The sequence below is a fragment of the Epinephelus lanceolatus genome, chromosome 3, assembly GCF_041903045.1.
Source record: "Epinephelus lanceolatus isolate andai-2023 chromosome 3, ASM4190304v1, whole genome shotgun sequence".
In the NCBI taxonomy this organism is placed as follows: Eukaryota; Metazoa; Chordata; class Actinopteri; order Perciformes; family Serranidae; genus Epinephelus; species Epinephelus lanceolatus.
Genome location: NC_135736.1, coordinates 44464879 through 44486945, shown reverse-complemented (window position 1 = coordinate 44486945; position 22067 = coordinate 44464879). Strand labels below are relative to the sequence as shown.

Sequence of the window (22067 nt, the reverse complement as noted above, 5' to 3'; positions counted from 1 at the left end):
TCCTTGTGTTTCTTGGCCCAAACAAATCTCTTCTGCTTGTTGCCTCTCCTTAGCAGTGGTTTCCTAGCAGCTATTTGACCATGAAGGCCTGATTGGCGCAGTCTCCTCTTAACAGTTGTTCTAGAGATGGGTCTGCTGCTAGAACTCTGTGTGGCATTCATCTTGTCTCTGATCTGAGCTGCTGTTAACTTGCGATTTCTGAGGCTGGTGACTCGGATGAACTTATCCTCAGAAGCAGAGGTGACTCTTGGTCTTCCTTTCCTGGGTCGGTCCTCATGTGTGCCAGTTTGGTTGTAGCGCTTGATGGTTTTTGCGACTCCACTTGGGGACACATTTAAAGTTTTTGCAATTTTCCGGACTGACTGACCTTCATTTCTTAAAGTAATGATGGCCACTCGTTTTTCTTTAATTAGCTGATTGGTTCTTGCCATAATATGAATTTTAACAGTTGTCCAATAGGGCTGTCGGCTGTGTATTAACCTGACTTCTGCACAACACAACTGATGGTCCCAACCCCATTGATAAAGCAAGAAATTCCACTAATTAACCCTGATAAGGCACACCTGTGAAGTGGAAACCATTTCAGGTGACTACCTCTTGAAGCTCATGGAGAGAATGCCAAGAGTGTGCAAAGCAGTAATCAGAGCAAAGGGTGGCTATTTTGAAGAAACTAGAATATAAAACATGTTTTCAGTTATTTCACCTTTTTTTGTTAAGTACATAACTCCACATGTGTTCATTCATAGTTTTGATGCCTTCAGTGAGAATCTACAATGTAAATAGTCATGAAAATAAAGAAAACGCATTGAATGAGAAGGTGTGTCCAAACTTTTGGCCTGTACTGTACACAAATGTGTAAATTATGCACATATAGAAATGTATGTTAATATACCAAATGAAAATACATGACGAGTTTAGCCTGCAACCGTGAATACGATGATGACTTCCTTTTCCCCTGTCCATTTGAGCTCCGCCAATTTTAAGAACACAGTTCCGCTTCCTCTCTTCCCTTTAGCTTTTGTGCAGCCCAACATGTCTCTTTCTCTCTCCACTCTGTTTGGTTCTTGAGAAACCATCAACTTCATCACCAGTTGTCCCCGCATCAATGTTCCTCCTTAACTTCTGCCACCACAGACACTCTGCTTAACGTCTTCTTGGCCATCGCTGTCGACAATCTGGCTAACGCCCAGGAGCTCACCAAGGTACATTATCAAGCCAGAAGAAATACATTTAAGAAAAAAAGGAAACATTTAATATATTATAACCTATGAAATATGTCTTCTGAGCCTTGATGGGTCTGTAAAATGATGAAAATAGCAGGAAGTTAGATTATGATTATGTTTACGAAACACACTTGAACTCACTCGTCTTTTGCTCTTGGTCGCTGTTTATGTTACTTTTAATATATGCACTATTTTATGTGCCTGTGAATTGAAAATGGGACCTGTGGACTGACCTCATGAGCACTACACAACAAATAAAAGAATATACTTTCTGAAGAAACTGCTATCTTTGAGTGTCCACAAAAAAAATGTGCCGAATACTTTACTTTGCTTTTATTGAAAGTGTTTTATTCTCCAGCATCATCTGCTGGTTTGGCAATGCCATTGAGGCAAAGATAAACACTGTCAGAGGAACTGTAACAACAGCCAGCAAACAGCTAGGGATCACTTTACCAAGTATGCAATGCATATACAGAGACAGAATGATGAAGACGGCAAACAACATTGTGGGTGACCAGTGGAACCCTTTGCCTCCTCATTTAAACTGCTGCTATTTAGGTGATGATATTGCGCCCCTCTGTTCACTAAAAATAGATCTAAATTTTTGTGGTTTTTAACAAGCCATGAAGTGTTTAAAAAGGTAATGCACTAGCACCTTATCCCCTATGTACTGTGGCCACTCCTTCCTTTTAAGAAAGCTGGCCTGGTACGCCCCTCCTCCCGTTATACAAATGAGTATGTGTATTATGTCTTATGGTGCGTCTCAAATCACGTACCTCCGTTAGTACACTTCCATGTAGTATACTATGTGCACTATGTACTCATTGGCGTAGTGCGCAAATTTCAACATGGTAGTGTTGTCTCAAACCACATACGGCCGTTGTGCACTCACCGGAAATGACGACTGCAAATTAGCTAGTTAGCAAACTAGCATTAGCATTAGCGTTATCGTTGGGAACTGCCCATTGGTCCGACAGCCCATTGGTTCGACATCCCATTGTTCCGACCATATTAAACCCATTGTTCCGAAGTCCGTTCCGAAATCATCATGATGCCCTGTGGTTAAGGTCTGGTTAGGTTTAGGCACAGCCATCTTGGCTGCTACGTAGCCAAGATGGCATCCATTGAGGGCGAGAAGTGTCCATAGTTCCACACTCAACTTCTTGACCGTTTTGAGTGCACCATCTGGGTACTCATATGCATGCATTTTTCCATACTTCTCAGTGTGAGCGCACTTATGCACTCAAAATATTAAGTGTAAGTACAGAAGTACATGATTTGAGACACAGTCTTAGAGTATGTCTATAGTTGACCTCTATGATGTGTGAAGCTGAAACTTCTCCCGGTTAGAATTCCTTCAGTGTTCATTGTTCAGGAGGTTTGTACCAGGGGCCGAATTATCCACAGAGGTCTCTTTCTCTCCAAAAGAAACAGACCTGGTGATTAAACTCATAAAAACACTGGATAAAGCAGTTTCACATTAAAAATCAGCTAATGTGCGCTAATCTTTTTTTCTGTGATAACTTAAGATCCAGACGTCCAGGAGGTTTTTACCAGGAGCCGAATTATCTTCAGAGGTCTCTTCCTCTCTCAAGCAAACATACCCGTTGATTCAAAGCTGTAAAAGCACTGTTTAAAGCAGTTCTATATTTAAAAAAGTAAGTGTTTTTGCGATGCTGCTTGTTGTAGGGTTAGGGTTAGGGTAGAAACATGGTGGTGCAAAATGGAGGACTCCATGTATGAGGACTCACTCCCTATGTAGATATAAACGGCTCATCCAAAGGTTACAAAAACACAATCATTCTTATTTTTAGGTGATTAAACTCTAAAGAAAACTTGCATATTAAATTTCATTTCTGCCAATATATCCCCCTAAATCCAACACACTGGACCTTTAAACTACGATCAAGTGACTGAGATGATTCTCTTTGTATCCAATAGGACGAGGAAGAACAGGAGGAAGCAGCCAATCAGAAGACGGCACTGCAGAAGGCCAAGGAGGTGGCAGAAGTCAGCCCGCTGTCAGCAGCCAACCTGTCTATTGCTGCGTGAGTACAGACACTGGCATTCACCTACTGAGCACGTGCACACACTCAGGTGGAACATAAGTACATAGAAAGCTAAACTTTATACTGTGACAAACACAAAACGCACAGGCACACACAGATGTACAAAACTGCATCTTACACACAAACTCCTGGCAAAAGTGTCCCTTTCTCACTCTTTAGCAAAATTGCACACACAGAGAGAAAGCACAGTTCCTTTCTCAAATCTGTCTCCCCTAACATTTCTGATTGGCAGGCATTCATGTACACGTTGCACACACTCACACACACACATACACAAACACCCACCATCACACTCTCCCCGCATTCTCATCCTCTAAAATATGATTAAGCGATTGTTCTGAGAGTGAAAGGAACAGATTCAGGGCTTTGTGAAGTGAAGAAGAGCGAGAGGCGGACAGTCTGTAAAATCTGCTCCTGGCAGCAGAAACGCTGACAATAGGACACTTCAAAAATGATGCTCACAAAAACCCTGCTGCTCCTTTAGAAGTCACCGGACTCTTCAGTCGCTGCAGCGAGCCTTTGATGGCAAGATTAGAAGCTGGTGGTTTTGTGCTACAGTTTTGCTTGTCAATTAGATACTAACTTGTCACTCATTTACTGTAACATGGGTGTGAAAGATTTCTGTAAGTCAAAGAATCTAGCTAGTGTGTTTTTAAGCCTGGAAATGAGCTCATTAGCTTCCTTTCAATCACTGAACTCAACATAGTGACCCTCCAAACACCAAACTCTTCGTCAAGAGCTTGGCATCAGTTGATTTTGGAACTAGTTAAAAGATCTGTGAACATTTATCATTCTGACTTTATACTTTTGGCTCATCATCTTCTAAAACATTTGAAGATGGTTCATTTCTTCATGGCTTCTTGACAGACTCCGTCCCCAGTCTGACTTATCAAAAGATGCATTCCACATGTTTCTGTTCTTTTGTAGATAAATCTCTCCAATGCGACTATAGACAATATAAAATAATAGATGTAGCTACGTTACATCACCAATTGTTGACTGCCAATTTGAAGCCCCAAGTCTGGCATTTTGGCAGTCGCCATCTTGTTTTTATAGAGCCAGAAGTTTCCATATGTGAACCAGATGATGGAGCTGTGGAGGAGTGAAGGGTGGATCTGACTTAAAGTGGCTCCACCCTTAAATATGAGTAAATCTAAATAAAATATGAGTAAATTTAAGCCTTAAAAATGTGGCAAGGTGAGTTATATAAAAAAATGTACCCCCTGTCCAGTTGTCATGAATGTTGAAATTAGCTATAGAACCGTTTTTTGTGCTAGGCTGTAAACATGTTTATTTCTGCTGTACAGTTGGGCATTATAATATGGGAGTCTATGGGGACTGACTTGCCTCTGGAGCCAGCCTCAAGTGGCTGTTTAAAGAACTGCAGTTTTAGGCACTTAAGCGTTGTTGGGGTTTTTTCAGCCTTGGAGGTTGCTTCTTGGTTGTGGTGAAACAATAGCTGAACGATTCAATTCAATTCAATTCAATTCAATTCATCCATCCATTTTCATAACCGCTCATCCTCTTCAGGATCGCAGGGGGCTGGAGCCTATCCCAGCTGACATTGGGCGAGAGGCAGTGTACATCCTGGACACGTCACCAGACCATCACAGGGCTGACACATAGAGACAGACAACCATTCACACTCACATTCACACCTACGGACAATTTAGAGTCACCAGTTAACCTGCATGTCTTTGGACTGTGGGAGGAAGCTGGAGTACCTGGAGAAAACCCACGCTGACACAGGCAGAACATGCAAACCCTCTTGCTGTGAGGCGACAGTGCTAACCACTACACAACCGTGCCGCCCAATTCAGTTCAATTCAGTTCAATTCAATATTATTTAAATGCCAGTATCACAAACCACAATTTGCCTCAGACGGCAACAGAACACTGCTGGAGTTAAAATGGACTCCAACATGACCTCTGATTGTTTGATTGAAATTTGTTCACACAGCACATAAGTTAAAAGTTTTCTCACATTCTGGTTTGCTTCCACATTGTATGGCACACGCACGTGCACATTAGTGTTTCTCCCCTTTGCCCTGCCTGTTCAGCCCATAGAATTAATTGATCTCTAAGAAGTTTTTGCAGATATAAAAACCTCCATGGTTTGATGGTGTATACTTCATAAAGGGGGCATCTTTTCAACAGTGGTACAGAAAATTCTTATATAATGGTGGCTTATGGAAAAAAAGATTGTTGGGTTGCAGGGAAATTTTTTTAATGCAGTACCACCATTGGCCACTGGGACAACCTGGAGGCGCAATTTCCAGTTCCCTCAAATCAGTTTTCCCAAATAGGTACTGCTACCCCTAGGGGTACTGTGGAGTACTACAGGGGGTACATGAGGTTCATTTTTATTTAGAAAATATCATTGATGCATAATTCCTAAAAGAATTATACTTTAGTTTAATAAAAAAAGTAAATGTAAGTTCTTTAAACTATATTTCTTTATTCTATCTTCATTGCAACTGCTGCAAGAAACACAATAACATTCACATTTACATTTCTTTACTATGTGTGTCTACCAAGAAAATTTGCATTGGTCAGGGGGTTCTTGGCTGAAAAATATATCAAAGGGGGTAGATTATTGATATATGTGTAAATATATAGTCCACTGATATAAGCTGGATCCTTCTTTTCCAAATGTAATTTCTGGAAGAAAAATAAAACATATCATCCTGAACTTACAAACACTTTTAATTAGGGGACGGTGTAATTCATATTCAATGTGAAAACACTGCATGTTTTGTGCACTGCTAGTGAGACTGGAGCTCTGTGGATATCATTGTTCAATTTCTCAGTTCCTGTTTTCTTCATTCACACATCGTACTTACTGTTAAATGGCCTCGTGTTGAAACTTTAGCTTGAGTGTACTTTTATAGCCACATTTGGTTTATTCATTTTTGTTCTGAAGTTCTTTCTGTTCTTTTTAAAAGAATGTTCACCTATAAACTTTGTTTTCTCACACACCTCCACAATGAACGGACAATCCAAAATAAATTTAAGTAAACACAAACAGGGTCCACACGTAACAACAGCACAACTATATTAAACCATCCTTTACAAACTCTCACACAACCTGTTCAATATAATCCAAGTCTCCTTTATCCAGTCGTATGCTCAGAGCTTTCCAAACATATGAATTTTCACTAAATATAAAGCACTTCCACCTACGAGTAGTGCACCCTGAGTGTGCCCAGGCACATGCATTTGAGTTCAACATGAAGGCATGTGAGAAAAACAGTTTTCTTCACAAATTCTAGGTAAGGCATCGTTGTAACATAAATGGTCACTTTGTGGTTGTAGTATTCCAAGGTTCAGCTTCCTGTGGCTGCTAATTTCCTGCAGGGATTTTAAAGTTCCATATTAAAATTTGAAATACTTCCTTCTGTTTATCTCACCCTCCTTAATGTGCTCTTCTTCTGCCTTCTTTCCGCTGTACGCCATCACCATCAACCCCTTTCCCCTTCTTCAACATCTACCCTCTATCCCTTTTTCCTCTTCCTCTTGCCCTTACCAATGACCCCCAACAGTAAGGAGCAGCAGAAGAACCACACCAAGGGCAACAAGTCAGTGTGGGAGCAGAGAACGAGTGAAATCCGCAGACAGAACCTGATGACGAGTCGTGAGGCGCTCTACAACGAGCTAGAGCAGGATGATTGGAAGGTGGGAGGTGAAGGGGAGGAGGTGAGGATTCCCGCCCCTAAAAAAGACACACATATACACATATATATGCAGTCTACTCCTGATATATATGGTGGATATTTGTTGTAATGTGTGCAGAGTGATATGAATATTTGAACCACTTAAAGGGACATTATCATCCATGTTCAGGTCGGGCTCAGATCATTTCACCCAACTTTCTCAGCGCATGAACGACCCTTGGATGTCAACTGAAAAGTATCAAACTGAAAAATGGATACACATGTGAGATCAAAAATCAGGAAATTCTGATTTCTTGCCATTTGAGTCCAAAAAATAACCTAAACATGTGGCCCATAATAAATGGTATTGACAGTGACATTCAAGTATCATTGTAAGAAAGCTCCTATCAACATGGCAGGGGACCAGTCATTGTAATGCATTTCTCTGCTTTTCTAAAGATACTTTTCACAGGCCTGTATTAGAAAACTGGTCACTTGCCATGTTACCACTGCTTTGCTATGTCGTTGTGAACCATCTTGGGATGTCAGTTTTGGTTAATTTTGCTTTTGATAGCAGACACACATTAAAGGGAAATTTCAATTTATTTCAACCTGTCTCCTATCGTCCTAAATTTGTTTCAAGTGACTAGTGACATAGAAATAATTATTAGCATGTTAGCCGTTAGCCTAGATACAGCCGGGGCGCATAGTAGCGTCAGACCTGTTAAAACGTAAGTGAACGGGCATACTTCAAGTGCAAAGTTAGTCCACTAAACAAGCTTTTTTTCCACAAAGACCGCCTCATATCGTTAGGATAAATGTCAGATAACATAATAGAAAACGACATGTAAACGTGTTGTCTTATCTTACCGCTGTGGTGCCATGTTTGTTTACCATTTACCTCTGCTTTCCAAAGCGGGGGCTTACTGCCCACCCTCTGGTCTACACTGGTCAGCAAATGTTAGCCATGGCTGCTCTGCACTTAGAACCATCTGATCTGGTGGGAGCTAGCTAGCTAAGGGCGCCACAGGACATCATTGCTGCAGAAACATTGTGGCCACCCTCCAGTCTCCTCTACCAGGCAAGTAGTGAGTAAGTGCCTTCATTTTGAGCCACAAAACCCCTTTAGTATTGTTAAATCACTGTATGTTAGCGCCACTAGCCATGCCAGCTAACAGGGATAGGTAACAATGCTAAAGGGGGTATACGGCTCAATTTTGAGCTGCTCAGGGCAACCTGGGGAGAGACTGGAGGGTGGGCATGATGTTTCCAAAGCAGCACTGTTGGGTCAAGATAGCATTACTAGCAGTAATCGCTGAATAACTGCTTGCTTCCACCACGCCACACCCACAGTAAACTGAAGAGTAGCAAAATCAACCTGGACTGATGTGTAACTGGTCATAAATATTCTCAGTGGTTAACTGATTAATTTTAACAGTTGACATCACATCATTTGAAAAAATCTGTTTACAAAGAGCAATTAAACATCAGATGGAAATCTTGTGTATGCTGACCTCCAACTTCTCACATTGCTGCAATGATGCAGAAGTACTCCAGGGTGTGTAAGTGCACCGTGACATTACCAACCACATCCGGGGGCGATGCTGGGTGTGGACAGAGATGAAACAGACTTGAAAGTTTCAACTAATAAGAGTAGTTGAACATGGCTTTTCAGCCTGGTGTTAGATCACTCCTCTTTAATGCCATTACATTTCAGTTCATCTGTGTGTAATGTGTTGTGATCTACAGTGGAAACACTGAAGGGCCTGACCTGCTTTTTAACCACTGTGTATTCTGGGTCATGCTGCACTACACAGAAGTTCTGATTACAGGGTGTAATGTCCCTTTAAGCCTGTAAAAGAGTGTTATTATTGCGCTAGCCGCTGCTATATGGGACGGCTTGAAGCTGCATGCTTGGGAGCGATGCATTATTAAAGTGGGGCATGCAGAGAAATCCAGCGCTGTACCCAAAGAAGGCAGCGGACTCAGAAAATTGGAGCGGGGCAAAGTGTAACGCACTTCAAAACAAAGAAATCACAAAGATGATCAGGAGTCGACTGGATATGGCTCGGCAAACTGCGTATTCACAGCTGGAGCTGTTTGCCATTTTGTGGCTCTGGAAAAAAAACATGACAATTTTGATTTTAAATTGTTCATGTGGAGCCAAAAATGGGGAACTGTGTATATCTGTGGCTCAGGGGAGGGAACTGGGTTGGTGGGAAATTTGTGCAAGTGTTGCAAATTATGGGTTTATTCTGGGTAAACTGAGATACTGTATATGTTAAGTATAAGCTTCTTGAATGAAGGTCATAGCTGGCCTGCACTGTGTGCTTTGTGCCAGTGTTGAAGTAAACTGCTACTGCAACCTAATGACCATGTAAATGCAATAGTTAAATATTTTGCTGACTTTGATGAGCCTCTGCTCTGCTGTTACAACCGGGCTACAGAGATACTAATATGAACGACAGTCATTGTTCGAGATATATGGTTTAAAAATATGCATTTCTTAAATTGCTTTGTTGATCAATCAGTGGTTCTAACAGATTTAAAATGTATAACCAAAGTAAATATTATACCTACGCATTGTAGTCCACCTTTACATTAGGGCTTCATCCAAATATTCCTGCCATCTCACAAACCGCCTTTACTTAAACTGTGTACTCATCATCTCTGAAACTGGCTGATCTAAAGAGAAAAAAAAGAAATGTATACAGCTGACGGTTAGTGAATGATTGGATATTCTGGGCAAAAAAATGAATTAAAGGTAAAGTTAAAATTTCATGTGGGATCATATGGGGTACTTAACAATAGTCAGTGTATTACTTAAGGTAGATGTCAGTCGGCAAACCCCCGGTTTGAAAAAGAAGGCTAGAGTCCTACGTGCTAGCCAGCCTGTTCCAATGGGGAAGCTGTTAACGGCTTAAGTTCCTCCATCTATGCTCTCGTCAAAACCACCAGTCTCCATTGAGAAAAACAGTAATTTTACCTCGCTGAACACCAGAGCTGCTGATCTACCACTGCTTCCATCAGTTAGTTTGTGTTATTGTGTGACTTTGGGGGATCCAGACTAACCCTTTTATATGCCAAAGTCACATAATGACACAAACAAAATGACTGTTTGAGGCAGTGGCAGCTCCTGTGTTCAGTACTGTTAAATCACTGTTTTTCTCAATGGAGTCTGGCTTCATATAAGGGTCATATAAGGCTGATGTAACGGCCTCATATTACAGTTAGAAATCACTGTCTGACATTCAGGTAAAGCAGTGAAAATATTCCAAATATAGCATACAATTGAACTTATATTGATTTTTTTAGGTTGGACTTTTTTTACATAGCTAAAAAACATTTTGTTGCTAACCACTCCACAGCAGTGCATTGCTTAGCTTCCATGTCGGACTCCAGCCTGCTTCTCCTAACTGGGGGCATGCCGACTGACATCTATCATATGTAATATATTGTCTATGGATAAGTACCCCATACGCCCCACTTAAAAAAATCTGACCTAACCCTTTAAAGCTGAAATTGCTAACAAGAAACATCCAAATCTATAGCTACATGGCTCAGCCTCATAGCAGTTTATTTGAATGCGGAGTTGGTGTTACATTTTCCACCAATCAATACTAGCTTTTAAGGGTCAGTTCACCAAAATCATCAAGAAATATATTGCAGTTACCGTACAGTTAAGTTTCATATGCTCAGGTTTGGACATTTGCAGTCTCTGAAATTTCTGCTGCCACCTCAGTAGAATGAAGGTCAGTCGAAATTTATACATGGTGCTCAAAGAGTTTTTTTAGTTTTATTAGAAACATAAACAATGTCGTGTTACAGTGGATAATTCAGAGATGAGATGGTGAACGGTAAAAAATTTTTTAAATACTTTGAGCGCCACAAATTAAATTTCCTTCAACTCCCATGTATTTGTGCAGCAGCAGAGGCTTTAGAGGCCAATGTCTCAAAACCAGAAACAAATTCAACCTAAATTTATATGCATGACATGGTAACACTAGAGGTAAGTAAGAAAATATATCTTTTTGTGATTTTGGGTGGTAGCCTTTAAGATGTATCTGAAGTTTTAGCAGCACCCACCCATCCTATCTGCTACCTATTACCCAAATCCAGATGTCCTACCCACGAAAAGGACGTGGTGATATGAAGACCCACCTGGACCGGCCACTGGTGGTCAACCCCCAGGACAACCGCAACAACAACACCAACAAGACCCAACCTGGGGAGGTGCCTCTGGAGCAGGAGTACCGGCGTCAGGATATGGACCACTACCGCAGAGCCGCCCACCACTATCACTACCACCACCATCATCAGAAAGTTGTTGGGCCGGACAATGGAGAGACAGGTCAACCGGCTGAGACCCGCATGGAGCACGGCTTCAGCTGCACGTCCCTGGGCAATGTAGAAGGCCAACAGGGGGAGGAGAGGCACAGCCACAGGAGCCACAGGAGCCACCGGTGCAGGAACAGGGAATGCAGGGAGGCTCGCAGCGTGTCTCCCCACCATAGCGAGGGGGTTGAGGGGAACAACGAACACAGAAGATCCCGGCAGCACCGCAGAGCAGCCAGGGAGGGGGAGGAAGGCAGGAGACACAGATCCAGGGGAACAGAGGGAGAGGGGGAGAAAGGCGAGGAAGGGGAAGGACGGAAGACGAGAAGGCATCGCCACGGCAACCAGGAGAGGAGCAGAGGACATCGCACCAGAAAGTGAGTGAAACAAGGGTTTATTTTCTCTGTGTGTATGTCTTAAATTACAACCTGACAAGTGTTTAAAAAGGCACTTAAGTTTATCTCTAAGAAAAGAGGAAGTGACCTGACGTCTTGGTGGCATCTCGGCACACTGAACTGCCCGCTCTGCCAAATACATTGTGCTCGACTTCACCACACCACACCACCAATTGTATGGATTCTAGCTGTTGTGGTAGTGGGGCAATTACATGCTGCCTTAAATGGAAGAACACTTGCGGTGATTGGCTGTGAGCAAAACCATACAAGTTAGCAGTTTTTTCTAGATCAAGGTACAAAAGGGATTTAATGCAAGTACCCATTCGGCCAGAGAAGTTTTGATACCACTTGGTGCTGGGTTATTTCAGTTGATGCCTCAAAAGTATTGAGTACCAATACCAAGCCTGAGTCAGGTGATAGGTATGATGTGCCAGGTGATCCAGAAATGTGAGATACTGTCTATGTGAATTAATCAATACTTAAACAGTGTTTTTTGTATGTGTCGGTTCTAGATAAAATGCTCTCTCCATCATCTAATCCTTAATCTTTGTTCTTCTCTTCTGCCCTTTGATTCATTTTTTCTCTCCATCCCTCCCCACCGTCCCTCATCAGGGAGCACCACAGCACTGGGCCCAGCCTCTCCACCACTCGCCCCATACAGCAGTACAACGAGGACCTTGACAACTTCCGCAACAACAGCAAGCTGGCCAGTGCCCATGAACACCCTTACGCCCTCCCACCAGATCACCCTGACCATCCTGACCACGTCAACAACCTGCTGAACTGCCGTGACGCAGACACCCACACCCTGCTCCACAGCATGGACAGCCTGATCCTGACCAGCATGGCCAAACCTGAGTACACAAAGATAGACATGCCACCCGTCTACCCCTACCCCTCCACCAACGCCATCCTGCAAGGTGAGCATCTGGGAGGATCAGTCATGTGTAAAGCAGGGTATACGTAGGTATATAAACGTTTGAAGTGCGTCACAAAGCCTTTGATATTGTGAAAGTAGAGGATTGGCTATGCACAGTTAATGACCAGAACTCCTCTCAATATGCATCATGTTGGGCAGAGGTATGGTGCTCTGAGAGTAAGGTCTTGTCCCAACACTTTGGCTTTACTTCTCACTGCGATCGTTACATGATTTGTGCATGCTGAATACAGCATTGGAGTCAGGTCCCTGTTCATTCCTATGAAAGTTGCGTAGTGACACATGAAACCAAAAAAGTTTGACTTCCCGGATGTAAAATTACCTGGATCTTCCGCATCGTTGGCTTAGCTTCTGTTTTAGCGCTCTGCTAACATGAATGGGGATAAAATGACTTTATTAGGCAGCTCTAATCACGATATGGCCTAAAAATATTGCGATATTATTTTTGAGGCCATATCACCCAGCTCTATGTCCACATCTTTCAAAGATACATGGGCAGTGTCACTTGAGTAATTTCCTGACTTGACAAAGCTGCTCCGCAGCAGACGTCACAACTGTATTCACACACTGAGCAGTGCTCCCCATGAAGAGTAAATTAACTTTGGCAAGTGAAATCAGTAAAATAAAAGTAGTAAAATCAGTGGGGTGGCCCCTTTAAAAAACACTGCTTTACTGGCTGACACTGGTGTAAATCCAGTCTCATTCAGTTCTCTTCTTGAAACAATGCTGGAGGATGTGTTTCATGTGTTCACTGTCTTGCTATCTGGTGAAGCTGACCTCTTTCCATCTGTCTGTCTGTCCGTCTGTCTATCTGTCTGTCTGCCTCTGTTCTCTCGCATTGTTTTGTTCAGTGAACAAGAATGCCAACACTGACCAGAAAAAGAATGAAGAGAAGAAGGAGGAGGAAGACGAGGGAGGAGATGAAGACGGCCCCAAACCTATGCCTCCCTATAGCTCCTGCTTCATAATGTCCACCACAAACCCGTGAGTATTTATGTGTGTGTGTGTGTGTGTGTGTGTGTGTGTGTGTGTTCAAACTTGGCCAAACACTGTTGTAAAACATTGTCTTGTGATGGAAAAGTTACTGAATATGAACATTCTTCTCTCTGGGCCTAGAAATATTTAAACAGTTTGTTTTGTGTGCTTATTTTTTTGTGTCAACACGTGAATGCGTCTGTGTGTTTGCACCAGGTTTCGAAAGTGCTGTCACTACATCCTGACTCTGAAGTATTTTGAGTTCAGCATCCTGTCTGTCATCGCTATGAGCAGCATCGCCCTCGCCGCAGAGGACCCCGTCTGGCCTGAGTCACCGCGAAACAATGTGAGACATTGCTCTGTGTGTGTCTCTGTCCGTCTGTGAATGTGTGTGCGTCTACAGCCTTTTAAAAATAAAATGTCTCTGAAGGATACAAAGATGAGAAAAACTAATTTCTCTTGTACAGAGGTTGGTGTAGAATTCTTAAAGTAAAATTAGCTTTGATGAGTTTCACATGGGATCACATTAGTGAGGGGTTCGTAATGGTAATAATGACAATGACAGTTTTTTTAATCTTGCTCTAAGGCTGGGCAGGATTCTGGTTCTGGTTATACAACAGCATATTTGAAAATGATCAGGATATCATCTTTATGATTAAAATAAGTGTTAAAACTGCCAGTTATACAGGATATATAATAAGTTTTGCAGTATGTATGGCAGCCTCACATTTTAAACATATATTTTCGAGAGAACGTGTCTGTTAGTAATCAAAGGCATTTTCACAGTATTTTCTTTTTTTATGGCATCACAGATGGCATCATTTGGCAGTTCCTCGGCTTCATGCTGGATGATATATGAAAACCACCTGTTTTGGGACATGACCTGAGTGACCTATGCCAGAAAAAAGTTTTTTCACAAGATGAAGGCAAACTATAGTCTCACATATCCAGACCTATCTCAAATAGAGCCAGTGCTGAGCACATCATAATTCCATACTAAGGGTAAAAAAAAAGCTCTGGGTTGTTTGTGTTTCTATAAACCAATCAGAATACATAAAACATTAGCTGTGTCTCAGTTCAAGGCTGCATTTGAAGATTGCGTCACATCAGCGCGACCAAGGCTGTCCCATTTCGAAGGCTCCTTCAAATGCGGCTGAGAATTGCAGCCTCCTTCTGCAGAATTTGGAGGATGCAACAGATGAATCCTTCGTGGCCCAGCCTGTCCCAAGATGCATTGCTCGCCAGTGACGAGTATATGTCAAGTTAACAAACAGTTATTAACTAGCTATTGGCTAACTGTTCTTAACATTACTATTAGCTAAAATCCCACAGCGTATGTTTACCTGAAAACAGTCCATCAGCCTGAAATATATCAAATGGCGGTGTCTCCAGCCGTGAATCATCTCCTCAAGTATTAATAACAATCTCTGGGTCCATGATTTAGGGCTAACTAACTTACTAGCTTACTCCTTCTTTTGTCAAGGGTAGCTAATTGTTTAGGAACAGGAGCGCCAACAGGTCGGTGTGAGAACAACTGGTGATGCAACCAGGAAATCCTCCGCAGACCAGACTGTCGGATTTCAGAGACCGTTCAGTTTGTCTGATGGTCTTCAAAGGACATGGCTGACGTAGACCAAGAAGGCAGCGTCCTCCAAAGGCTTCAGCCCCTGAATTGAGATACAGATATTAAAAGACCTTTTAATGTGTAAGGTGCCAGCTCAGAGGTTGTTGTCGTTTCATAGGCAGCACTAAAAAGAAGTGTGGAGATAGGTCTGGCTATATAAGAGAATTTTCACATAGCAACAGGGATTTAAAGAATAGTAACATGCAGGAATCATTTTACTGTCTGAGATAGGCATCCAATGACAGGCTTTATTACTATAGACTGTATTAAATAATGGATGTAGCTACCTTGACGTCACCCGCTGGTTTTTGGAATCCTGTTTTAAAGCTTCGAGTCTGGCCTTTTGGCTCTTGCCAACTTGTTTTTGTGGAGCCAGACGTGACCAAATTTGGACAAGGGGGTTGGAGCTGTGGAGGAGTGAGGGGTGGATCTCAAAGACTGTAGCAATGCCTCCAGACAGCCTGTTACTCAAGTGAACCCGCCCTTAAATATGCGTAACTTTTGGCCTTAATAAAAAGCAAACAGGTGAGATATAAATAATTCACCACCCGTACAGTTGTCATGAGTATTGAAACTAGCTGTTGAGACTGGAGCCATTTTTATCACAAGGCTGTAAACATGGTTATTTTTGCCATAAAGTTGGGCATTTTTACATGGGGGTCTATGGGGAATGACTTTGTTTTGGAGCCAGCCTCAAGTGGCCATTCGATGAACTACAGTTTTTTGGCACTTCCCATTGGCTTCATTTTTCAGCCTCAGAGGTTGCCGTTTGATTTATACCCACAGTCTATCCTTGAGCCAGACTAGGCAAACGACAACAGGCCATGGATCAGCATAGCACAGGCATGCAGGTTTTCAAAGTGACCATAATTCTCAGTCTACTCAGTCGACCCCTTTTGTCAACGGTGGTCATCACTGGTCATGCTTACTGAGGGTAGTTTTATAGTTTTAGACAGAAAAAAAGACGGGAAAAATGAAAATTCAAAAAAGAAAATGATAAATAAATTATGATTTTATTCTTATATTAATGAGAGAGAGACTAAAAAAGGAAATTGGATATGACAAATAGATATAGTGAAATGGCAGTCTGAAAATAGAAACTGAAAGCAGGATTAAGATTAGGATTAGGCTCTGCTTGGTGTCTGATTGTTTGCCTCTTTCTCTCTTTGTTAATCTCTCCGGCTGTGTTTCTTCTTTTTTTCTCTTTTACTGATTCATCTTCTGCTTCTCTCTTTGTCTCCCTCCACTCGTATGATAATTATATTTCATGGTGTTGTTGGCTCTGCAGGTGCTGCGTTATTTTGACTACGTTTTCACAGGCGTCTTCACATTTGAAATGTTGATCAAGGTAACAAAGTATCACTGTGTGTGTGTGTGTGTGTGTGTTCGTGCATGCGTGTATGTGTGTTTAACGCCTTTGCTTTTGTATAATTGTATGATTGTGCTTTTTGCGTGTCTTTCTTTTTTCTGTTTATGTTATTATTGATGTTTGTGGTTTTGTGTCCATGAGTGTATTTTGTTTATTTGTGTTGTGTGTCTGTGAGGAACCCAATCACCAGAAAAAATGTTGGCATTGTACCTTTCTGCAAACCTTGGATATGCTGCATTCGTAGTCATTATGTAGCTTTATTTTTTAATGATGCCATATTTAATGTATGGTTATGTTTAGGCACAAAAACCACTCGGCTATGGTTAGAAAAAGATCATGTTTTGGCTTAGCATACCTGGGGCCTGTATCACGAAGCAGGATTAATGTCTTAGCGAGGTAACTTCAGGGTTAACCCTGGGTTTTCCGTCTCACAAAGCCGATTCAGTTCTTATCGGGGTAGATCACCATGGTAACTTACTCTGAACGGCTATCCTGCTCCGGAGCAGGGTAAGTTCAGGGTTGAATCTGATCCTATAAAAAGCACCACCCACTGGCCAATCAGCTGTTCGGAAATAAATGACTCCGCTGACAGAAATGCAGCCCAGTCATGACGGGAAGTTTAATTCATTTGATTGATTTTGATTTGAAAGTTTATTTTGAACATTAAAAAAGAAAAGAACGCAACAACAACAGACAATGAAAAGATTGTCCAAAAAGGAGTGGAAAGAAGTCAAAATTTCATCCCACCCCTTCATAAGAAAGAAACTGATCATTTGCGGACACTTAATAGCACCATTAATTAGTGCCAACATGTTTTTGTTGTTGGAGGAAATGATCCCTGTTAAAGATAATGGTCCTAATTGACAGCTTTGCTGCTGGAAATGTGGAAAGTAGCCTATCATGTCTACACTTCATGGTGTTTGAGGGATTTTCCTTTTTGTTTTTTAAAGAGGGAGACTAGGTATATTTTTGCGCAGCTGTTAATTTCAAACACAGCTCAATATCAGGATGACTTTATTCAGTTTGGTGTTGATATGATTTAATTGTGGCGTCAGCTTTAAGCTTTATTGTAGCATATATAACATTATGACAGAGAAGACCAATTTATCAGACGCAATGATGTTAGACAATAATTGTAATACACGCAATTCATCTGCGCAGCATTGATTTCATGGGATTCAAGGGTGTGATCAGTGTCAGACGTACAGGTACAGGTACTGTAGCTACTTGAACCAGTGATGAGTAATTTAACCTACACATCATTTTATTTGCTACCTTGTTTTGTCTTGATTTTTCCCTCTCTCCTCCTCTATTTCTTCTTTCCTGACCTGTTTTTTTTTCTTCTCTATTATGTGATTTCATTGATGTTTTGACAGGGGAATTTCTTTGATAAGCTTTTAGTGGCTTCTAACCTCTCCGGCACTTTTCTTTTTTTAATCTTGTAAATTTTATACTGTCTGTTTTTAACATTATGCGCAAATAAACTAATCTAAACTAAAATTAACATTATTCATCCCGTTATGCGTTGCCACACATGTTTCCTCCTCCTGCAGCTGCCACGGTGTTGGCCTTTTCTGTAATGTTGCTTTCCTCCTCCTCATATTTTAGTAGAATTAATCTCTGATCCTCACATGAGAAATACTTTTTTTCCTCACATACGGCACTCTGTGAGGACGCTCAGTGACGCTGTGCTTCTCTCATTATTGTGATTGGTCCGCTGCGTGCGCGTTCACGGCTCTTGATAAAGCAACGCTGGGTTGAGTTACCGAGTTGATATCCAGCATTGTGATACCGATTATCCTGATTGCCATTGTTAGGGTTAGTCGACCCAGGATAGGTCTGGGTAACCCAGGAAAGGTTGATCTTGCTTCGTGATACAGGCCACTGGTTTTGGTGGCACAATCTCGGCAGGAAATGCAGGGATGTCTCAATAAAAAAACAACTGCTTTTTGTGGCACTATCCTGGCTGGAAATGTAGTGACGTCCTGGTAAAAAAACAACCACTTTTCTTTGCAGTATTCTTACAGGGAACACAGTAATGTCCCTGTAAAACGATAGCTTTTTGTGGCACTATTCCGTCAGGAAACACAGCTACGTCTTGGTAGAAAAACAATCACTTTTTGTTGCAATATCCCTGCAGGGAAAGCAGAAATGTTTTGGTAAAAACAACCGCTTTTTATGGCACACCCCCAGCAGGAAATGCAGGAACGTCTTGGTAAAAAACAACAGCTTTTTGTGGCACTATATTGGCAGGGAACACAGCGATGTCTTGGTAAAAACAATCGCTTTTCGTGACACTATCCCCACTGGAAAAACAGCAACGGGTTGTTAAAAACCACTCATATTTGGTGGCTAAAAGGCCACTGGAAACAAAGCAATGCCTCACTAAAAACAACCGTTTTTGTTGTTTGTTGGTCTCAAACAGTGGCCCCTAGGTGTCACACCATCCACCATTCCCTCCACCTTCAGAGTCAGCTCATATACTAGGTCGTGTTAGAAATGTTGGTATGATACAGTTGAAAGGTTTGCGCTTTTAAGGTTTGCAAAAATTTTCATTGTCAGCATTTTCTTCTGGTTTCTGTAAGTGTGTTGTATAAGTGTGTGTGTGTGTGTGTGTGTGTGTGTGTGTGTTGTACTGTGTGTGTTGTACTGAGTTTGCTGTGTGTCTTCCAGATGGTGGTGCTGGGCTTGTTTCTCCACCAGGGTTCCTACTTCCGCGACTTGTGGAACATTCTGGACTTTATAGTGGTTAGTGGTGCTCTTGTGGCCTTCGCCTTCACGTAAGTGTACCCCCCCTACCCTCCTCTTCATCATCACCACCACCACCCCCACCCACACACACACACACACACACACATATTCCACCATCCACAGAAAGACCCTTGTCGCCCAGCCTCGTGCGTCCGATACACCAGGCAATGCTGATCTTTTGTTCCTATTTTCTCAGCGTGCTGTACTTCAGAATTCATCACTTCCTGTCCTGGTCTTTCTTTTATCTGCTCTTTCTGTCTTCTCACTCTGTCCCTGTTTCTCCTTCGTGGCTTTAAACTCTCCTTTTTTCTTATAATGCATTCTCCCTTGTTCTTCTTTGTTCTTCTTCCACTGTTTCTCTCTACTCTAGCCTTGTTCTTTTCTTTGTTTATTGTTTTCTGTCCGTCCTCGTCCTCTCTTTCCTTCTTTCTTAAACTTTTTTCTGCAGTCTTGTCATTGTATCCTCATGTCCCTCCCTTCTGCAGTCTACCCTTTCACCATTTCCACATCTATCTCTTCACTGGTCATCATCACATGCTGCATCATATCAGCAGGTCTTTCTCTACGTTTCATCTTCATCTTCATCTGGACAACCAGCCATGATCCTTAACTAAATTCCTTTCCTAATGTCCTGGATGATCATCACCTACACTCTAAAACACAAAAAGGGCTCCTCATAACATTTAACTCTTTTTAATGCTGCAATTGTTGGAGAACCTCAGAGGGTACCCTGAGGTACTCCTTTGAAACCAGTGTCACAGTACTGTCATAAGTGTCTGAAGCTTTTGGATAGTGAGGAACCCTAAAGTACTTAATCAATTTTTAGAGTGTAGTTACACTGTCTCTTCACCCACCTTTCACTCCCCACAAACCCCAAACCTTGCCTGAAACAGTTACCTCAAAACTAATCCCAAACATCATTCCCCTTTTCTGTCTGACCTAATATATGATAAACCACCACCTGCTCCTTCTCAACATTTTCTTTTCCCCAATCTTCCCAATCTTCCTTGCTCCTGTTCCCTTGTGTTGCCTATTTCCCAATCCATGCCGCTCTGATAATTGCACCAACCAGGCCGTGAGTCATCCCTTCCTCTTTTCTTGCATCTAAATACCACACTTTAATCCCCCAAACCTTTGCTTACCAACACTTCCCCCAGGCCCTCCACAGCTTTGGTTCCTGCTGATGCCTTCACCTCTTTCCAGATACCTTTCAACACCCTCTTTCATAAGAGCTTTTCGCCTATCATCATGACATTTCGCGCATCTACTAGATTTCCCTACCTCGTCCCCCTTACACCATTTTTATTCCTAACATACAGCAAAGAGAGTGAACAAGGGGATATTGAATCATTTTCAGTGCTCCAAAAACTCTCCAGACAACCTTTATGCTTTGGCAAACACAAAGTGAAGTTTTACTTCTTTCAAAATGCATTGGCTTTTCTATTTTGACTACATTTTGTTAACTTACCCCAACTCCAAGCTGGTCATGCAGAATTTATACCTCATGGTCAGTCCAGTCCTTCCTACCAGAACACCCCTCTTATCATCATAAAACGACACGATTCTTCAGAAGAAAAAAAGACTAAGGGCCCTATTTAAATTAAACCACATGGTCTAAAGTGCTTTGTGAAGTGCATTTAGGGTGTGTCCAACCAATTAAACTAGTTAAATGGTGCATAATGTGGGTGCAAAGTAAGGTTTAACGAGCAAAGGGGTTGTATTTAGTCGCTTAGTTAACCATATGTGTGTTTTGGGCATAGCATGAATTCAACCTTTAGAGTTTAGAGTCATCTCCCATATCCTTTAAAAGCCGGGTGTGCCCACACCTGGCACATTGCTATTAACATGGGGAATTCGGCAAACTGGAGAAGCAAGCAGTTTTCAGTTTATCTGTCTTCTTTTCTGCTAAATTTTGATTTAATTAAATTTAATAATCAAAAGGAGAAAAGGTGCAAAGTTGCTTCTCTCACCACATCTTGACAGTTTATATCAGGACAAGTTGTTACGCAGTCTTTCCTTGAATTTGTGTGCTGTGTGTTAGGAACAAGTGTCACCCATTGCTCCCTAGCTTGCCTTTATCCCCACCCAAACCCAGCCTCCACCTTTGTCTGAATATATCCCTATAGTCCATATTTAAGCCTTCTGCCCTTCCACACTCCACCACACACACCCTTCAACCCCACCTCTTCAACAACCATTAAAGCCAACATCCTGCCTCCAACCCAACCACACCCCTGCCTCCCACCTCTTCATCTTCCCCCCGTCCTCCGGGCTGGAGGTCCCTGATGGTCATTTCGTGGGGGTGAGGGCGCCCCAGACACCTTTAACCCTTTAAGTGCCCAGGCTATCTGTTCGCCAAGGGGAGGAACACCACCATGGCTCATCGCCTTGTCCACCTCTCTTTCCTTTACCCACACACACTCAAACACACATACTCATCCGTCGTTCTGACCATGTTAACGTACCCGGAGGCTCAGGTATTTAACTCTCCTTCCTCTGCACGACCCAGGGAAGTCAGACTGAACGTGGGAGGGAAGGAGGGAGGCATGCTGGGGCAGGGTGTGGTGGGTGGAATGATTTGTTATCATGCTGAGGCAGTGTATAGATAAATACATATGAATTAAATATGTATGATATATGCAACTGGAGGGACTGAATATGTGTTTGTCTTTGGAAAAAAAAAATAGAAGAGTGAGTGAGAGAGAAAGAAGCTTGTGTGTGCATCCTCCTCAGCTC

At 42.1% G+C, this 22067-nt stretch overlaps 1 protein-coding gene across 44 annotated transcripts in view; it reads left to right on the top strand.

Annotated features, from left to right (window-relative positions):
- cacna1ab (calcium channel, voltage-dependent, P/Q type, alpha 1A subunit, b) overlaps positions 1–22067 on the top strand; it is a 201562-nt gene that overhangs the window by 105002 nt on the left and 74493 nt on the right. For 39 of the 44 annotated variants that reach the window (XM_078166425.1, XM_078166423.1, XM_078166417.1 and 36 more), the window contains exons 17-25: positions 1135–1202; positions 3165–3271; positions 6835–6988; positions 11065–11657; positions 12288–12595; positions 13464–13596; positions 13804–13933; positions 16500–16559; positions 19254–19360. In XM_078166425.1, the coding sequence (XP_078022551.1) occupies positions 1135–1202; positions 3165–3271; positions 6835–6988; positions 11065–11657; positions 12288–12595; positions 13464–13596; positions 13804–13933; positions 16500–16559; positions 19254–19360 (1660 nt within the window). The remainder of the gene's footprint in view (positions 1–1134; positions 1203–3164; positions 3272–6834; positions 6989–11064; positions 11658–12287; positions 12596–13463; positions 13597–13803; positions 13934–16499; positions 16560–19253; positions 19361–22067) is intronic. The other 5 variants (XM_033623514.2, XM_033623513.2, XM_078166409.1 and 2 more) reach the window with 1 other exon arrangement.